Source organism: Lycorma delicatula, chromosome 3, assembly GCF_047948215.1.
Source record: "Lycorma delicatula isolate Av1 chromosome 3, ASM4794821v1, whole genome shotgun sequence".
Taxonomy (NCBI): domain Eukaryota; kingdom Metazoa; phylum Arthropoda; class Insecta; order Hemiptera; family Fulgoridae; genus Lycorma; species Lycorma delicatula.
This window is the reverse complement of record NC_134457.1, coordinates 98,123,851-98,145,953: the sequence shown is the minus strand read 5'-3', so window position 1 is coordinate 98,145,953 and position 22,103 is coordinate 98,123,851. Positions and strand designations below refer to the sequence as shown.

At 28.0% G+C, this 22,103-nt stretch overlaps 1 protein-coding gene across 2 annotated transcripts in view; it reads right to left on the bottom strand.

The window, feature by feature from the left end:
• Positions 1 to 5,545: 5,545 nt before the first annotated feature.
• The window catches only part of LOC142321810 (putative cytochrome P450 6a13), a 34,456-nt gene continuing 17,898 nt past the window's right edge, over positions 5,546 to 22,103 (bottom strand). Inside the window, exons 1-4 of one of the 2 annotated variants that reach the window (XM_075360217.1) lie at positions 15,915 to 16,068; positions 12,268 to 12,489; positions 9,668 to 9,916; positions 5,546 to 5,804 (exon numbers count right to left, since the gene is read on the bottom strand). In XM_075360217.1, coding sequence (XP_075216332.1) covers positions 5,623 to 5,804; positions 9,668 to 9,916; positions 12,268 to 12,489; positions 15,915 to 15,990 — 729 coding nt within the window. In that variant the 5' untranslated portion in view covers positions 15,991 to 16,068 and the 3' untranslated portion in view covers positions 5,546 to 5,622. Of the gene's footprint in view, positions 5,805 to 9,667; positions 9,917 to 12,267; positions 12,490 to 15,914; positions 16,069 to 22,103 lie in introns of those variants that run through there. The other variant, XM_075360216.1, reaches the window with a different exon arrangement.

Below are 22,103 nucleotides of genomic sequence, written 5' to 3'. Positions count from 1 at the left end.
TAGGTAACTGAATAATTTTACATTTTTTAGGCCTATATCAATTACTATAGCACATTTATTCATGAAAACACTAGTTTGGGCTGTTTTAAATCGTGAGATAAATTAGTCCCACAAGAGTAAGTAAATCAAATTCATGTGTTCAGTGCTCTTGCGGAACTTATCAGTCCAATGTTTCTTGGCAGATTCTAAAAATCTATACATTATGTACAGATTATAATTATAGTACCTGCAGTCAAAAATGTAAGAAATATAACAGAAGAACAAAAAAATATCTGATTATCAGTTTATTGTACTTAAAATTAATTAATTAATAAACCAAGTCAATATATCTAATTATTTTTGCAAATGTAACAGTATTCAGTTATATTTACTTACAAAATCATGCCTATATATTTAAAGAATAATCTTACAAAGAAGGAAAGGTAAACCAGTTCCTGATATAATTACAAATCCAATATTTTAAAACTACAAAATGAAAAACTTATTACAAAACTACTGAAAAATAATCTCCATGAAAACTGTGCACATAATTTTAAAATATGCATTTTGAAAAAACATGACAGGCAACACTGTTTATTAAACTGAACATTTTCGGGCAGGCTTCAGGCATTTAACTACTGTCACTTGGATCCAATCTCAACCACTGAATTCAGTAGCAAGTAAAACATCTACCCTTTTTATTTGAATAAGAGCATGATTGTTCTCGACCATAGCAGGAACAGTAGCTGGCTTATACACCAAAAACTTCATTACACTTTCCTTAAAATCAGTAATGGAGATTTTATTACCAGTGACTGTTTGAAATACTGAAAAAGCATTTGTAATAGCAACTGATAAAATGAGATCAAAGGCAATCTTGCAATACCAATTCACCTAATGGCATATGAATATGAAGACATTTGATTGCTTTGGTCATGAAAGAACTGCCACAGTAATCAATGGCCATGTTCAGTTTCACAACTTTACCTCCGTGCTGTTCAACAACTGATGTACTAGCATCGTGTTTTGTGATCATGAGATCACGCTTATCTTTTCATTTGAGGATGACTCGTTTTGTTTTGCAGTTCCCTTTTTTCAGTTTTTTGATATGACCTTTTTTGGGTCTCTGTTAGCACAAAGGATAACAACTACATTTGTAACATGTAACAGCAATTTTTGTTCTAATTTTACACTAGTATACCGATTATCTACACACAGACAAAGACCGAAATCTAAATATCTAAATATGGTACCATCAGTTGTAAAACTACCTTTCTTGCTACATTATTGTTTTTTATTTGCCTGCATATATTTTATACTGAACAGTGTAAGAAACCTTTGCTTACAACTTGAAAATCTTTATACCATATCGGTATTTTATTTTTTTTTATATCATTACATTATAGGATGACCAAAAAATGTTACCATAGATCTATCAATACACATAGGAATGTACCATTTCCGAAAGTTTTTCACTAGTAAGTCTACAAGATCTTGTATTTAGTGTAACTTGTCTCCTGAATATTTTCATTATTAGCAGTGTCGAATAATATGCTGCCTTGGTTCAATATGTCGGTTTTGGTTAATTATTCTAAATATTTTATTGCTCAATGGTTCACATAAGTAAATAAAAGTCTTTACTTCCTTTATGTAAACATGTTCCTTTATGTTACCATGTCATCATTATCTGCAGACTGATTGTTTTGGGCTACAGATTGATGGCCATTACGGACATTTACTTCATTCTGTGGATCACCTAAATCAAGGTTGATCATGTATTAGCTTCAATGAGGTCATCTGGTAGATTATTTTGATTAGGCCTATCAATTGGTAATTCATCCTCATCAGAAAAAGGGGTAGTATTAGAAGACTTACAATATGAATCTCGGTAAAATGGTGGATCCCTATCTGAATCATAAACACTTTCATACCTGAATTCACTGGACAAGCTGGAAGCATAGTCAGAGATGCTAGCTGTACTGCTACCGTTAGAATTGCTGAGCTGCATTTTATCTAACCTATTTTGTTGTTCTTCAATCACGTTAGATGGAATTTCTTCACTAAAAATACCATCTTCACTAACACAAATGTCGTTTAGCCTACGAAGGATTTGTTCTTTACTGATTTAAAAAACAACTATTTCAGTATATAACTTTTTTGAAAAAAATCAAAACAAAAAAACACCATCAGACTAACTACAAAGTTAGCAAGAATAGCTTCAATTATAGGTTATGACACCCAACTTGTCAGTGTTCGTAATAGATCAGTACTAAATGATCTGATAAATTATTTAAGACCCACGCATGCAGAAATGTTCTATGTACTCTTCTCTGTCGAATCATTTTAAGTTTAATACAGAAACAGGGTACTAATGAGTGTCACAGTAGTTTTTAGTTGAATGTGCGCGTGGTACTAATCAGTTCCACACTTTTTAACCTGACCCGATCACATGTGACACTTATTGTTTCCTTATAGTCGCCTACGTGTTAGTGAATGTTTTACATATACTTTAATAAACAAATTACTTTATGTATTAAATGTTTTCTTGTTTTTATTTATTTTTTTTTTTTTATTATTTTGCTAGTCTATTTTTCTCAGTGATAGATTTTTGACGCCCATCTTGGTTTACGTTTTTGACTATTTGCGGAAGTATTTTGGTTTTTATTACACTTATCTTTTGCTATATTTTGTACACAAACAGTATATAACACTGACTGAAGTCTGTGTGTGGTTCGTAAGATAAAAAATATTAGGATTAAGTAATAAAATATGATTTTTTTTAAATTTTAGTTTTATTGCTAAAACTGAAATTTTCATAGGGGTCATTTATTCTGGGTTCACTTAAATTAAATGAATCTGGAATCAAAGGACAAGCCAAGAAGAAACAGAAATGTCATATATAACAAAAATTATTAAAGAGTATTATATATCTATGTTACTCATGTATGCAGTACAAACATTGTAGTGAACTGTTTTAGCCTAGAACTTAGCAACAGAGATATCAATGTAGATATTTAGTGTGATCAGTTCTTATTTCCTTAACAAGCATGATTTAAAGTTAAGTCGCATGCTATGTTAACTTCTTGACGTAGGAGTTATACAAGATTTTAGCAAGTAATATCATCACAGTGTTTAAAAAACTTAATTTGAAATTACTAAAAAACAAAAATTAGCACTTTGATAATAGAAAAAAAATCTAAACATTCTGTGAAATACTGGATAACTTTCCAGAATTTTCTGTTAAGTAACTAAGGAAAATAAAGTTATGAAACTTATCTTGTTAAAAAAATGTCTTTTTATCCGATGTGTTACTTTCCCCTTGATTTAGATCAAATATTTAATAAGAATGCCCAGTATCACCCACTGTTTTTGAAAAAAAATAAAAGTTGATTGCATGAAAACTCAACTAATAAATAAATATTATTGTCTTTATAAATTACTATTATATAATAATATTTATGAAATAAATATTTTAAATGATTTATGAAATGAGAAATAAAAGAATGAACTAGAAATTTTCATGATAAATACCGCTGGACTAAACGTTTGAAATAATGTTATTAAAAATAAATAATAAAAATTTTAGTGTGTTTGGTTGATTTATCTAAACAAGAAAAACATTGATACAGTAAATGATAGAAACTAAAACAAAATTAATTAATAAATAAAATATGCGAGAATAAGGAGAAAAAATTTTTATAACATCACTGATAACAAAACCTGTCATAAAATAAATTTGTTTATTAACTTAGATGTAGCTCAATTTCATCCATAATATGATCATCAGAGCCACATGAAATTAATACTAACATTTCTTTCTGTTAATTGTAATGAAACTCTTATGTTTCCACCTCTGGATGTAAATTACATGCACTTATTAGTGAAATAAACATCAAATTCAGTTATTGTTATTGGAATACAGTTAACATTTATAGATCATTAATGGAATGTAGCAGATGGTTTTGGTGCAAAAACCATTCATGAATAAATAATGTAGGTGAGTATAGTAGCCAACATTCAAAATTATATAGTATATTTAATAAAAATATACTTGCATCAATTGAAATTTTACAATCTTGAAAGAACAAAGATTATTCCAGGCAGAGAAATTGTTAGCATAATTTGTGTTTGCTTGAGTTCACATAATCCAAAAACATCTGGATGAATATCAACAAAATTCACAGGATGATTTATGTTAGTCCACAGATCATCATCTTAGTTATCTCATTAGATAACTTACTAAAAAATAAAAATAAAAGCCAATGAAAATTTCAGGAATTTTTTGAAACTCTCCCCTTATAGAAGTAGTTATTTTCTTTTTACAATATGGACATTCTTTGTAAACAGATTTCAATGATCAAAAATGAAAATCAATAAGGGCTTGAAACTCCTTTTTAATAACATCTTTAAACATTTAAAATAAAGTTGTATTCAACATTGCAAAACTACATTTTGTGATTTTCTTCCTTAAGCTGGACTATAAAATTACTTTCAAATTAAAAATATTTATATTCGACAGAATGCTAGTTTGAACATCAATAATGTAACTATCAGTCATTGCAATGCATTCTATAGCATTCATATTTTATAAGCAGCCATAATCGAGCAATACTTATAGTAATGAAAGGAAATAAATAAATATTGTAACATCTACTAAATATAAGGCAATGGAGTACGTGTGCATATGTAAGATATACAGAGTGTTTCTAAAATGGTGGACTGGCTATACTTTTTCGGATTGTAACTGTAAAACTAAACAAAAAATATCCTTAGGAAAAATGGCGATTTCTCCTTCGTTCTACCACTGTCCGCCATTTTGTTATTTTTATACAAAAATTTATATCTCAAGTTTAGATGCAAGAATCACATTAATATTTGGTAAGCGTCTCTGCGATAAAGTTTTAAAATTAGCTAAAAGTCAGGGCTTAATACCTTCGTAAATTACAAAATGGCGGCCATATTTATTTTTCAATCCGTTATATCTCCAGAAATATTAGTTTTATCAAAATTTATTTTATTTGCTAAAATATTAAACCTTTTATTTGGTTAACAAATAGACGAGTTATGGCAGAAAATTGATGTAATTTTGTGTTTGTTTTCACGTTCACCACTTTACGTTCGAAATACAACTTATGTATCACTTTACGGATTGAAAAATAAACATGGCCTCCATTTTGTAATTTGCGAAGGTATTTAATTCCTGATTTTTTTCTAATTTTAAAACTTTATTACCAAGACGCTTACCACATTAATGTGATTCGTCTATCCGAACTTGAGATATAAATTTGTATATAAAAATAACAAAATAGCGAACGAAGGAGAAATCTCAATTTTTTCTAAGGAAATTTTTTGTTTAATTTTACAAGCAGAATCCGAAAAAGTATAGCCAGCCCACCATTTTTTAAACACTCTGTATATTCTTCTACATTCTAGACATACTGTTAGAAAAGGCTGATAAAAATCAGCTTGGCAAAATTACAAAAAACAAAATTAGTGCACCCTTTGACTAAATAACAACAAATGCTTATCGACCAAATGAATGATTTAAGAAATAGCAATAAACAAATTAGTTAAAAGTGATTTAATAAATAAAAGTGAGAGATTAAAATGATAGTAATAATTAATAGATTATTTAATTAAAATCTATTCCACAGTTTCTTCATTCTTTTTAGCATTTATATGGATGTCATTCTGTGAAGTTAATAAAAATGCTTTAGGTTGCAGTTTTAATGGATATTCGTTATTAGATTGATGTAAACTTATTTTGTACTGTGACAATATTCTTGCAACAATAACCTTTATTTCAATAACTGCAAACTGCCATGCTGAAACAAAAAAAGATAAATGTATTTGTAAAAAGCTTGCCGAAGTAATTTCTACAAATTAAATTTTATTAAATAAGTTAATCAATTTGTATTATAAGCATTTATTGAGAAAGTTTAATTAAGAAAACTGCTTTCTTACTATATTTTTTAAATATTTGATATGGTAAATCGGTGATTTTTGATTTTTTATTTCAATAAAGACTAATTTTTAAAAGAAATAACTAGGTATTATATTAAATATATATATATATATATATATATATATATATATATATTTATATTAAGAATGTAATATAAAAGATTTATTATTCCATACAATAATAAATTAATTAATATTTTATTAACTGCGCTATAAAAAAAATTTTGATTCACTTTTGAAATTTTGTATTTTTATTATAAATATAAAAAATTAGTAACTTTATAACAATTGTTTGTAGTTCATAAAAACATGTTCAGAAATAAATTTCCTACTTAAACATTTTAACAAAACCATAATAATTTCTTTGGTGCATAAATCCAGGCTTTAAATGTTACAATCGTAATTATAAAAAAAAGTTGTTTCTACAACTGAATAAAGTTCTAGAAACTTATTTTTATAGTTAAAATAGAAAAATATTTTTAATATCCCAGAATGGGAATTTAATTATCCTACATTAATGCTATTTGGTACAACCATAAGGAGTACTTGAAACCTTTTGATTACTGTTCAAATAATTTCTGTGAAAATTATCAAGTTATAAGAAAAAAAAATTGTTTCAAGTGACTGAAAATCAGATGAAGAAATGGTAATAAAAATCAGTACAATTGTTACAGTAATTCTATCACATAAATTTTATTTAATGCAAATCCAGTTTGATAAATAAGGTAAATGACTGACTGATAATAGTACTATTTAACAACACTCCATTGTTGTAATGTTCAAATTTTAATATTGATTGAGTTTGTTACTTATTTTGTTTTGATAGTTTGCCTAAGAAGATGCTATCAATGATTCTGGTAAAATGGGAAAAAGAAAGTTCATATAGCCATACTATTTTATTTTTTGATACCCAAATAAAAGTCAAGTTAGATACAGTTCTTGGCATGTCTGTACAGTCATTTAAAACCATTTACACGTGGATTGTTAAGTTTAAATGTGCTAGGGCTGGCTCCCTGTGATTTACATCAACTTCTAAAATTAAAGAAATAGCTCACAGGAAAGAAATTTTCTGATGAAAACTGATTACTTTGAAGAGTTGGATAAATCATTCCATAAAAATGATATATTGATCCTTGAACATTATCATTGGACTAATTGCTCTGTAAGAATGTTATATTGAAATTTACTATAACTCAATTTAAATAATTGTTGATTTAATTTTCATTTTCCTTACATATCAAACTATCTTCAAATTTGTTTAATTGATAGTTGTTCTATGAACTCAACAACAAATCAACAAGATGCTCCTCCACTGTTACAATACCATATTACATACATTTCATATTATTGGCAGTAATTTGAACTACTGTAAATTGAAAAAATTGATAATTCATTCAACAATTTGTAAAAATTGCCTGCGGAAGAGTTACTGAAATACTAAAAATTACGGACAAAGATGTTCATTCTACATAAAAATAAATGATTAAAATTTTATAAAAATCATATAGTATGTTCTTTTTTTAAAAAAATATTGTTTCAGGTTTTACAAAATTATAGTTATACTAAACATAAAAGTACTATCTTTTGTTATCAGGTAGGTCTATCATTTCATCGATATGATAGATAAACCCATACTTTCCTCATCACTTTCCTAGTTTCCTTATTTAATATATGATCCATTTCCAAGTTATAAGAAAAATGTGAATCTGTATATTTAGTGTTGTGCGTAAATTTTTATATTTTAATGAACTTGATAAGAAAATAATTCTATATTACAAGACTAAAATAAATAACCCTCCCGTTGCCAAGCTTTTCAAAAACCTTTATTTTACCAAGCGGGGTATTTTGACTACCCCAATACAATTTTGTGATTTAGCGTAATATTTGTTTTTGGATTCTATTATTTTCAATAAATAGCTTTACTTAGTATTGAAATACAGTTTTTTCAAATTATAAAAGTATTTAAACTGAACATAGATGCAAAGTACAATAAATTTTATATAGTTTACAAGAAAAATTCAATATTGAACACCTGTAAAATTAATAATGTTTACATTTTGGCTGTCATTGCAGTAAACTAGTACTTGGCCTCAAAATAACAAATATCATTTTTGAAGTGTTCATTCAGGTACATTTTTGCACAACATGCACTTCACAATAACAGTTTCTTTTCTGTGTTTATTGCAAAAAGGTTTTTTGCTTCGTTCCTCTTGCAAGCCTGACATCGCTGTGGTGTTGGTAACTTAGAACTCTGGGGTTGGATCATTGCTGTCGGAATTTGAATATCACATGTTTTCAGTGCACATTTTACATCCTTATAAGACCGTTGATATTTCTAGCTCTTTCCTACATGTTGCCTTTGCTGAGTCCAAATGCCAGCTTAGTCATGAAGAGTTTCCATCAGCTCCGATTATTCTCCTGCCATTCAGTAAATCTTTGTGTGTACAGAATAAATGCATTCAGTGCTGCAACATCTACCCATCTCCATGAAAAGTCTTAGTGGCCACCACCTGGTTCCTCTAACACAGCTGTATTGTCATTTTGTCTCCATTATCTATGGCACCTTTAGTTTTGTTGTAATGGAGTATTATTTCAGGTTTGTATTCATTTTTTTACCAGTCACTTGCCTCTCATGGTATTGAGTAGAGAATAAGATTACCAACTTGCTCCTTTTTGGAACATAGGAAACTACAGTCAAGGTATTTGTGAAACCAAACATTGAAGAATGAACTTCTTTCTGTTGGGTAAAAATTCCTTTGGAATTTCTTTTTTTGAAATGCAGGGTACCAACCAGTGGAAAAATTAAATAATAAAGATTAATGAGAGAAATATTTTGTAAAACCTTCATTATTGACAAATAAGAAGATGTCATTTCATACCAAGTGGTATAAAATGTTGGTATGTGAGTAGTCTCACAACCCAGCAATATATCACGTCAATAATAACTATAAAAACAAAAAACTGGGTCAGTTATGAATGTGAATACAATTTCAATCATTTTAGGACAAAGTCATGAAATCACAAGTATGTACCTCTTCAGATAAAATTATTATAGGGAAGAAATCAACCTGGGATAGCCAGAATACCCCACTTGTCAATGCGATAGAAAAAGTCATAAAAGTAATAAAGAAGAAGTCATAAAATTATAGTTTGTTAACAAGCCTTTACACTGCTAAACCAAAAAGGAGTTTCAAACAAATATAAAATGTGAAAGGCAGAAATTAGCAAATTAAATTTTTAAGTCAATATTTTTATATGTGAATGTTAAATGCCAAGACCATAATTGGTCATAGATGACCTGACAGTTAACATCATTCCTGAAAATTACAGTCATTCTCAAGAATAACAATTATTCTAAGCTTATTGAGGAAAGTAAAATGGTAAAGTGATTTCTCTTGCCTTCTTTATTAGACAAAATATTTTGTTGCATACAACTGACAAAGCCAGCCAAAATGCAGATGGTATTCAGCCCTACAAATGATACCATTGCTCTTTCACCACAGGAACTAACTGTTTAGTTGACATCATATCAAAACACCAACTCTAAATGATAACTCTTGTATCTCAATTGTGCTTTATATGCATCACCACTGTAAAAAAAATCTAACAGATAGTGTAAGCAGCAGATTAATTTACTTCTTTCTACTGTGAAGCAATGCTGCTTAACTCAGCAGGGGAAATTTTTATAATGTTAAAAAATGACTATAAATATTGAATCACGTACCTACACAAATCCTAGGACCCATACCAAAAGGAAGATATGTTGATGGATGAATGTTTTGTTTATTCTCTTCATTAAATCTTTCAGGATCAAATTTATCAGGATTTGGATAATAATTTGGATCAAAATGTATTGCAGAAGATGGAATTATTATAGGTACACCAGATTCTATGATCCCACCATCTGGCATCTGGTAACGTTTATCACATTTACGAAATATAACACTTAATATTGGATATTTCCTGTTGGTCTCTGAAAAACAATTAATAACACAAAATAGTTAATGATATTAAAAAAAAGTTATTTAAAATGAATGATTCTCTTAATGATATAGAATTTTTACTGGACATCACTGAAAATGCTTATTATTCCATTTGCAATTTATTATGAAAATTATAGCCTTGACTGCAGTTGAAGGACATGCAACTTTTATCTGCAATAATACTTCTATATCAAATTATTATTTATTATCTTCACTCAATTTATGAAAAAATAGTTTAGGGGTATTTAAGTTAATAAATATCCGAGTCATATTTCAATCAGTGTCAAGGTAAGTTCAATCTGGCAACAAGGATAAACATTACAAAAAATTGTGTTGGCCATTATTTGATTGTCTTTAATTTTTTTTTTCATTAGTTGCTACTGGAATCAGAGTTTTTAAAAATAGATATTTTAAGAAGGGGTTTGATTCAGTAATTTATTAGTAAATCAAATTTGTTGTTAAAATCTATATAATATTTAATTTAATCCTAGATAAAATGAATTTTAAAAAGTAGCTTCAAATTCATAAAATTTAATTATTTATAATTTCTTCAACTTTCTTTTTATTTTATTATTTGTATTGCTAAACAAAATTTCAGATTAGATAAATAGAGCAAGATTGTATGACTTAGATATAACTAAGTCTAAGACTTTTTTTTTGCTAAGTCAATATGACTTAGATATTTACAATTATACTTAGTTATACATTATAACAGTATAAAATTTTTTCCTACAGATTTCTGTTCAAAAATAAATTATTATAATTATTTAATCTTTTTTAAATTTACTTTTCAATTTTCTACAAAATTATATTATACATAAGTGGAGATAAGTTTTTGAAGCAGATATTTATTTTACTAAATATTTTTATTTTAATTAGTTACTGTATTATGAAAAAAGCCTCAAATTAAGTAAAATAGTTAAATTTTGTTCTATTAAACAATTTTCACTTTTGAAAATTATTCTGTCAAATGATTTTCATTTTAAAAATTATTAGAGCAATTATTCTACATTAATATTTAGCTACATATTACCCATGTTTTTAAATGCTTTATAAGTAGGTGTAGTAAATTAAATATTAAATAGTACATTAAATATTAAATAATTCTTAAATATTGATATATTTTATTTTTCCTTTTAATTTTGGATATTATTTTTGTAATCAGTTGATTTAAGCCAACTGTCACAACAGGAATCAAACTATTTTACCTAATTTTCTTGTAAGCATAGAGATGGTAAGTATACTATTTTTTTCTGAAATTCAGGAATTTTCTTACAATATACCATATATTTTGTCTGGTCGATAAAGTAAGAATACTAAGTCTTATTTATTTAGCTCTTTGGTTCTAATTAAACAGGAACGATGCTGTCTTCTTGTGTTGTGTGACTCCTGGAAGGTGCTATTAGCCAGTACAATATTCATGCAACACAGTCTACTAATATACATCTTAAAACATGAAAAATTGTAATGATAATCTATATTAACATATAGATTATAACATTACAAAAGATCTTGCTTTTTGTTAAGCACAAATAACATATGGACCACTATAAATGCAGGTTTGCAGTTGGCCAGCCTCGTAATTAATCATCTATAACACATAATCCATAAGTGTTCAATAACAAAAAAGAGCTAGCAACAATGGTCATCTAAAATTAGCAGTATTTCTTCCTAACACCCAAAAAGTATAACATTAATTCTTAACCTAACATGTTAATTCTTAACATCTACTCTCTTCTTAATCTGTGATAATATCTACTTAGTTGATTGCATGATGTTTTATTACAAGATATGTAGCTGATAGTAAGTTTTGATTATTTTAAATCTTTTCTGCACATTGATCAATTTTTTATATCTAGACATAAATTTTATCACAATGGAAAATAATATTAAATTCAAAAGAAAATAATATTAATATTAAAAGTAAAATTATAATTTTTCTAAATTTAATAGCAGAAAATTAACAAACCACTATGTTTTGTAAGATGATGACTTCAATGAAAAACATCAATAATGGCACAGGATATAACAACTCTTTGAATGCTCAAGCTCACTCAGAAAAGACAAGGAAAAGTATGCAGCTTAAAAATTATTTCATTCATACTGTGTCTAGTTGTTTGACAGCTTGTGCAGTGACTTCTAAATTATTTTTTTAGAATACTGTAAAAATATAAATGTGAAAAATTCCTATCTATAGTTCTAATAATGTGGTATCAAGTTCTACTAATGGGTACTTTTTCTTAATAATAGTATAATAGAAATAGTAATAGTAATAGAAAGATATATTAAGAATATAATAATTACTGAATTTTATTTATCACTTAGTAAACATTTTTCTTACCAGCTACAACTTGTTCTAAATAAGTCATTTTTTGTATGGCATCTAATGTTAAGTTACCATCATACATTTTAAGAACATCAATAACTTCTTCTCTTGCCTTATTCTGTATTGTTTCATTTGCAGCTAGTTCAAACAGACAGAATGTGCATACCTTTGCTGATGAATCATATCCAGCACTAAAGAACATGAAAATGTTTGCAGCCACAAAATCTTCATCACAGACTGAAAAAGAAAAAATATATAGTTAAAAATTTAAACAAAATTATTTATATAATTACAAGTTATAGCACCTTAAAAATTTATTGATTCCAGACTAAAACAATTTAGTATATATAATATAAACAAAAACATTTTTTAGAGTAAAAGTAAATTTTACAGATAACATTTTTTTTTATTATAAATTTCTATTACTTGTTTTTGTAGGTTTGAAAAAACTACAGCTTTAAATAAATTATTTCACAATGATTACCAGTAGCAATTACCAATAAGAAATAAAAAAAACAACAAAATTTAAATTAGGCCTGTATAAAGGAGGTGTTCAGAAGTCAGTCAATGAACATCAGTGATCATATGTTTATGAGTATGTAGGATTTTACTAACAGTGCTATAAAGAATGTATTAATTAGATTAGTAATATTTTATTTATTAATTTACTTTATAAATGTTTAGATTATTATTACAAATAATGTTACATAAAAAAAACTTTGACAAGTCATTTTTTGCAGTGTGTTAAAAAATTCTGACACATGTTTTCTTCACTGAAGATTAAGCGGTTAAACATTTGCATACAACTTACACAATACATAAACAAAATAGAAGTAGATGGATGGCATGATATAAACATAATACATTATGAAATTTAATGAAATGATTTGAAGGCTTCTTTTTTACAAAAAAAAAAAAAAGAATAATTCCCAGTAATGCATGTAGGTACTTTTTTATTTCTAACCATAATATTTTATATGAAATCATTGTTTGTTTTCCTGTCTGAGTTTGTATACCAAATAATAATGATTTTTTTATAGTATCTGCTTTACTTCTACATTATACAACTGAGATATGTCTTTTAATTGATGTTTGAAATCGAAGGTTAAATTTAGTAAAAGAAAAAGTAGTAATATATCTTTTCTTTGATTGACCAGCTTATTAATTATGGAGCATTCCCTTGATAGATCTGGCATATTTTGTGTATACTGAGGTCCAGATTAATATAAAATCTGTTAGGATAGTTGATAGAGCTGGCCTCTGTGGCACAAGTGGTAGCGTCTCGGCCTTTCAACTTGAAGTCCCATGTTTGAATCCTGTTCAGGCATGGCATTTTCACACAATACAAAATTATCATTCATCTCATCCTCTGAAGCAATGCCTAATAGTGATCCTGGAGATAAAAAAAAAAAATAGTTGATAGAGTACAATGAATTTTATGAACTGGAAATACTTGATACACCTTTTAACTTCAGAAGTATCAATTTTATTACTTGAAGGTAGTTTGCAATTTCCATCAATAACAGCCCCAGCTTTTTATTTTTGTATGCATTTATATAATAGACCTATCATTTTTCATAAAATGTGTCTAAGAAAAATGTTTTGTGTAGTTTTATTCCAAGCAGGCAAAAAGTATTTCAAGGATTTACATTTCTCAGATAAATCCCTGAAACATCGCTGTTTGACTTCACCATTCTCAGTGAGACAGTAAATGTAAATGTTTCACTTCTTATTTTGAAGCCAAATTGTATTCTCTTTTCATTAAGAGAAATGAAGATATACATTTCCATTTACAGTTACCCAGAATATTATTAAATATCTTTTCCTGGTTTTTCTTTTCCACTTCTATTGATGTAAGCTTATCCATAATAACTTCATTGTTTGTTTTTTACCATTTTCTAGTTTTCTACATTCCTCTTTTTTCCTCATGTTTTATGAACATCTTGGTTGTCATTCAGTGGTAGCTGTCTGTTTGATTGAACCTTTTTCATCTTGATTGAATGTTGTACCTCTATTTACATCTAAAAACACACAAAATAGTAATATTTTTATATTTTCTACTTGACTAAAATTAATAAAGGTAAATATAGTAGTTTGAATAAAAATCTGCCATGAATGTTCATACTTTCAGTGTTCATATATAGTATTATCATACAAAGCATATGGTTATAGAAGGCATGTTAAGGTTCAAAACAGTTGCACTATGTTTTAGGTAAAATATATTTTTGATACAAAAATTCAAAATATTTCATTCTTCAAGTTTTTCAACTGCCATGGACAAAATCAGAAAAAAGATTCCATTTTAATATGTAAAAATAATACAAAACAGTATTTGTTTAACTTTGTATTAATGCCACAATGTCCCAACCAGTGTCCTGGAAAATGGGTGTCAAGCCACGCACAGACAGGATTGCGAAGTGAGGCAGAGCCCCATCTTGCATAAAGGTTAGGTCATTGTAATTGTCCCATGTGGCTGCAATACTGTGAACATAATCTTCAAGCATATCAAGGTATCATTCTGCATTTATTGTGTGTCCTGAATGAGATATGGACCAACAACTTTTGTGGATGTCATGCTGCACCACACTGTAAGTTTTGAACAATGTTGGTTATATATAAATTGTTTTCAACAACCACCCTTGGATCTTCTGTTGCCCAATAATAACAACTGTGCTGGTTAACAAACCACCCAACATGAAACATGGCTTCATTTAACCACAGGATATTACCGAAAATATCAGACCAGTCTTCATACTAAGCAAGCATCATCTCCCCATATTCCAACCAATATATATATATATATTGTATGATTTTACAAGTACACAAAAGTATTCACAATTAGATGGAAATGTCCAAATTTGACAACCAGATGAGAAAATTTCCAAAGCGTTACTAGAAGATCAGCTTGTCATCATCATTCCTGAAAATACAACTAATACAATAATTTCTCAGTTAAATGGTTTTCCTATTCTTGATATCGGTCTGGAAACTGAAATAAAGAAAATAATGATAATGAAGAGAATAACGCTCCTTCAACTGATTGTTTTCCACCACCTGAAAGAAATACACAGAAATGATATGAGTCTTGCCATAAACACATATGGCAAGATTTTAAGAAAAATAGAGGGATTAATACCCATCGGGAAAGGCAGTCATTTAATAGTATGTCATGCAGGTTCACCCCAATCCTTGTAGGGCGCAAGACACCCGCCTTGTGAAGATTCCGGTCGCTACACCACCCGCCCTCCCGTTCCTAGCCCTGATGGGCTTTACCGGAGATTGTCTTTTGGCCCTCTAACTGATTACAACTCACAGTAATTAGCCAGGCCTCAGTTGGGATACCATCGATGTAAATGCCTCGATAGACATTTACATCAGTGAATTTTTGACTCAGCCTTCGCCTTCGCTGTAGGTTTCTTTCGGACATGTTGACTGTCCTACTTCGTTGCCCTCTGAACTAGCTAACAGAATTTGCGGAAGCACGACCCCGCTCCTAGTTCTTAATTTTAAGTAAGCTATTAGTGAGTAAATATCTCTTAATTTGAGGCAAATTCAATAATTACACAATAAAATTAACATACCACAAGAAAATGTTGTTCGCAACAACAAACTTTATAGCTACTTCCCTTAGTGAGACTCTCAACTTGAGTTTAAATCCTTACTTAAATTATAACTACGGTCTCCGGTCTGGTCTACCAAGGAGAAGAGGACAGATCTCTTACTCCCACTTAGCTCCATCGTAGAGTCCCGCGTGACATTTACTTTATCACATAAACTACCATCGTCGAGATGGTGCTACACCACACGACTTCCTGTGGAATCCATGCCCTCGGCAGTGCAGTCACAGTGCAGTCACCCGCCGACAGCGATACTTTACTCATTCATTAATCGCCCTCGTTGTCAAGCAGGTTCACCTAAAACAGGATTCATTAAAGAAAGTAAATGTGTTTTCTGCAGTAAATCAGAAGCCGGTTCAGATTATCATTAAGAAATGAACAGTGACAGTTTAAAAGATTGGTTTTAATTTTGGAATTACTTTCACGAAGGGATAATAATAATAATATAATGGATAATGCAAGTTATCACTCTATTGCGATGAATAAATTTCCACCAACTGCTGGAGGAAAGCTGAAATCCAACAGTGACTTCAAGAAAAAGTGGTTGCTTGCAATGACAGTGAAACTAAACAAGAGCTGTTGCAAAAAATACTTCTGTATAAGAATGAACATAAACTGTATGAAATTGATGTTACAGCTAACGAGAAAGCACATTCTGTTATTCGCCTACCGCCATATCATTGTCAATATAATGCGATAGAGTTTATATGGGCGCAAGTGAAAAAGAAAGTTGCTGATCGAAATCAAACTTTCAAGTTGACAGCCTTTGAGAAATTAATTAATGAGGAATTAGAAAACGTTACGGCAGAGGACTGGAAAAATGGGTTTTGCATACAGAAAAAAATATCGAAGAGGATTTCTGCAATGAAGATAAGCGAGATGATGTATTAGAAAAAATCATCACAAACATATCAGGAATCAGACTCTGACGAAAATGATTTTGATACTTCAGACAACAACGAAGAAGGGAGGATGAAGGCATGGCGAAACGACTTTCAGATTGAGTACTGTAAGTAACCATTACAAACAATTTTTACAAATATTTATATGATTTTATTTAAACTGAGGCTCCTAACTTTATTTATTCGGGCTATGAAAGAGTTTTCACTACTGGAATAAAATTTTAAATGATGAGTAATTAGTAACATATTTTTTAAATTTCAGTTTTATAAATATTGTTTTTGTAATTTGTTATTGTTTTATAAATTGAGTCTTTGATAGAAAAATATGATTTTTTATATTCGTGTAATATTGTTGTAGCATTTGAAATCCATCAATGTTTCATTGGAAATGGTTTATATGTTTTAAGTGTTTTAGTGTGTAAGTTTTAAGTGGCAAGGACCCCTTACACCCTTGCCATATTGTGTTTCTTCTGGGGTTTTAATCCTATGACGAGTCTGTTTATTAGATAATCTGTATTGACAAGACTAGTCTACTGACTATGTCAGTAGTTTTTTTTTCAGGGAGAGATAAATATTCTCTTTATTTTTCGTTTTTTTAATGGGAAAAGGAGCTATGATCAAAATAGTCTATGCCTTTAAAACCTCAAAAAAAAAATTATTTAAATTTGTAATAGGATTTATATAAATTAGATTATAATTTGTAATATTAACAAAATATAAAGTCATTTGATAAAACTGTTGAAAAGCAGTATTAAACCATGACCTTGTGTTGCTGGTCTCTACAGCAAGGTACAGGATACAAGCTCAAATAATAGCTGTGAATGTAATTTTGAATGTTTTATTCCTTTCCCACCACAATCAAGAGCTTAATATTAAATACTTCTATTTTCAAAATATCGTCATCTTATCCAAATTATTTCACAGATTACAACAATGTGTTTTTTCCCATAAAATATTCATTGAAACTAAAGATAACATTGTATTGTAAAAAACGCTCTGCACGCTTAAATAGTAGTAGTTTTGGAGTAAATTTTTATTTTAATTATTGAGAACAATCGTTTAACCTACCTCCAAAAATAGAAAAATTTTATGTCAATTGGTTTTGATTTTATAGTAATTTTCAAATGAAATGAATGATGCTAATTAAAATTGACCAAAAAGTTAGCGCAAATCAATTGCATACCTTCATTTTTATTGTGAGATTGTTATGAATTTTATTATGTAATTAAAACAAACAAACTTTTTCTGAAAACAGTCTTGTTTGGTGAATAATACAACTGAATAAATAAAGTTTAATAAATATTATCTTACCTGAACTTGAATTGTTATCATCTCATCACCTACATTGGTAAATACTCACATCCATTGTCAGTTAGCAGGTTTGTAATACGATTATCATGCATTTTTTTTAAAGACCCTATAATGTTGTTAATCACTGATCAACTGACTCACATGCAATGGCTACTGAAATTATTGTAAAATTATATCAACAAAAAAATAAAGAGATGCTATCCTGCAAGAAATTAATGCAATTTTTAACTTGATGGTTTATGCTTCTGAAAAAATAGTACAAAGAAATGGAAGAGTTTGGAATAAAATAGTTAAGATTCTTAATTTACTGACTTACACTGACTGACTTCTGAAAAAAGTGATATTTATATTGCTAACAAAGTTAGTGTTAACTTATAAATGTAATATAATAAAAAATGTTTTTAAATAGACAATGGTATATATTTATGTACAATATATACAAATTAAAAAAAAAAATAACTAAAAAATGGGATGAAGAAGTTGTGTGTGGAAAAATATGACATATGGAATTGTTTAAATGTTAAAAATGTCAAGTGTTTACTAAATTTTGAACTCAGAACCTACAGTGAAGAACAATAAGCTCCCACTGCCAAGATTAATGCCAGTGATTAAAAATCATTGGTTTTTTTTCTATGACTCTTCAAGATGCTAGTATTACTTCAGTAATACTGAGTTAAAATAACCTATTCTAAAATAACAATAAGGTTTTTTGATTGAAAAAACCTACTCTAAAATAAGTTTGATTTTTTAAATTTTGACAAAACTCATTAGTTTTGTAATGTAACCTCTTTAAACTTGTCATTGCTGTAGTTTAGAAAAATAAATTTTAATCCTTTCATATTGTAGAAGCTGTTGACATCATATTTAATAATTAATTTCTTCAGTAATCACTACTATTTTAAATATAAGCAAACTCCGTAATTTTTTGAACATTATGATATATTTATACCGTAATTTACAAACATAGAACATAGACAAATCTTTGTTTCAAAACCGCTTTAAAAGGAAGGAAAGATTAGCTTTGCTTAACATCCCTTATAGTTGAATAACAATGAACACTGAACATCATTAATACAGTTTGGTTTCACATCTTGTCTAGAATCTTATTTTTCAAAGGTAGAGCAGATTTTTCTCAGTATCCTAGGCTGTTGATCAAATTTTATATTCAGTTATTCGTATTAACATTTTATATTTTTACCGTATCAGTCAATCAATTATCTGTTTAAATGTGCTAGTAAAGATTTTATTTTATATTTTTTTTTATAGATCAGTGTTATTAAAACTGGCATATGGGCAATTTTGTTCACACCTCATTTAGAGTTCATTGTGATATCTCATTTAGAAAAAAAAAATCATGCTGAAAATAATCAAAAGTAATAAAAATAATAATATACTCCAATTTTTAGGAGTGCAGATTTTTTTTGGTGTTTATGGTTTCAAAAGATTTCAATGCTATTTCTTCTAATGGAATAATAATACCATCAGAATTATTAATCTATATCACAAAATACTTTGGTATACTAACAAGTATCACAGCAAAATTTATGACTGCAGATAGTTCTTAAGAAGGCAAAAACACACACATACATCCAAACAGTGAATTTTGTAACTGATATTTCTCTAATTTTGTATTTATGAGTCTTTGGAACATGAAACAGTACAACCATTCAGGAACATTACTTTTTATCAGTAGCAACATTTTAATTTTGTTATAAACTATATGTAAAAAAAATTAAATAGGGGATTATTTCTAAAAATATTTTTTTGAATAATTTCATAAATAAAAGCTTAATTGGTTAAAAAACTTATTTTCAATAGTTATTAGAATATCACACATCTTTGATAAACTCCAGTCTAACCTACATTTTTTCTTTCAAAACTTGTATAAATTTAAAAAAATTGATTTTTCTGGTTCAAGAGAAAACTAAAATATAAATTAATTAATCATTGTTAGGTTATCACATTATCAATCTTTTTAATACATTATAATTAACCGCAAAAAATATAATTAATGGATAAAACATGAAAACAACTAACTTATTTACTACATATCTATAAAAATAAAGGATATTTGAAATTATCTTGAACCTGATATGTATACACACACATATATATATATATATATATATATATATATATATATACACAGTGCACACAACATTTACAAAAATAATTTTAATGAACAACTTATGTAATTTCATAGATAATTAAGAATAAAAAAAATTTATATTAATAATTTGTAATTAAAAATAATAAGCAAACATTTTTATGAAAGCAGTATATTTTTTACTTAATTCTATACAGTCATGGAAAGCATGTTCTAAGAAAAAATCTGCTGTGTGTAAGAACATCAGCTACTACTAAAAATTATTCTTTTTATCCAATAAAATTGCAAAAAGAAAATACAAATATAATGTTATTATGTAGTCTCAATAATAAGAAACAGTTTACTCTATTTTCTTATCATACCACCAGGTGGTAGTGAAATAAGCCACTTTTAAAAACCTTTGTCATATTTAAAAACTTTATGTAGATATTGAATATGAAAGCACACCTCATGCTTTTCATTTTGGTCTTGTGAAAATAAGACAACTTTATACAAATTATTTTGTTGAAAACAAGATTATCTTCTATTTATGTTTACTGGGTAATCCATTGTTAGGATCATTTTTTTCCTTGAATTGTATTATTTTGTACACTAAACTTAGTTTTTCAACAGTCCTTTACTTTTGAAAATATTATTTTTAACTTTTTAGTATGATGTTAAATATAGAAAACCATGTTTTACAGTAAATTTCTATTACATATTTAAATACCAACTAATTAATCACATTGCACTAAAAACTGCACTCTAAAATTGTCAGTGATCTTGTAAATGAATAAACGTAAAATATATAGATATTGTACAAACATAAATACATTATGGTGACATAAAACTGCAATTGTCACTGGTGTTGGTTTTTTTAAAAAACATATGCTTTTAAAATTTTATTTTATTTTTTTATTTAATTAATTCTATTTAAATTTTACATATTATATAATCACAATGTTTTTAATATAATTTAGTCTACCTGTCATTGAATTTATTTATAGTGAATATAAATGACTAATATAGTCTATGAAAAAAAAGTAAATATAATTAATATATTAAAATATAACTAAACATATGCAAAACTGAAACCTTGGAAGCGTGAACCGAGGCACGAAGGAGAGTTAAAGAAAAGCATGTAAAACAAATGGAGTTGTAAGCGTGTGTTGGCGGGTTTGAAGCTTAATAACTTTTAACTTGATAAACCAATTTTGATGAAATTTGGCACAAAAACTTGTGTATATGGGGCAATTTGTTGGTAAAAATTTGGGTCTGTATCTCCAGCGGATAGAGTAGATAGTTTCTTTGGAAGTCAATTTTCACAAAATTTTGCGAAGACAACCCCACTTTAAGCTCAGTATATGCGTACATGCTTATCTTACAATTTTTATAAAAAAAATTCCCCAAAATTATCTTCCTTTCCCCAAAATCGAAAAAGCTATCTTTTTACTTATTGCATATCTTTTTATGTTTTCTTAATCATAGTAGTAGTGGCCCTAAAAATTAGAATCAATATTGCGAGTAAGGGAGCCAATCAAAGTTAAAAAATATCAATTTTTGGAATATTTTAAACTTTTTTGTTTATTTAAACCTTTAATAAAAATATTACAATGAAATTTCATCATAATTCACCCCCAACCATAAAAAAGAAATCTTACATAACTTTCAATTTGTGTACATTTTCAGGGGGATTTTTTTTTAGATTCTTCCATTTAACATAACAAACTTAGACAAATGAAAATACTTTTTTGGTGGTGAGGGAGCAGAAAAAGAAAAAATAATAATTTTTTAAGCTTTTTTCATGTATCATTATTTATCCACTATGTAAGAATAAATAACTAATGCCATAACATAAAAACTAATGCCATAACTTCATAAAAAAAGACGACAACATAGTTACGTTGTCGACTTTTTTTATGAAGTATTCTTTTT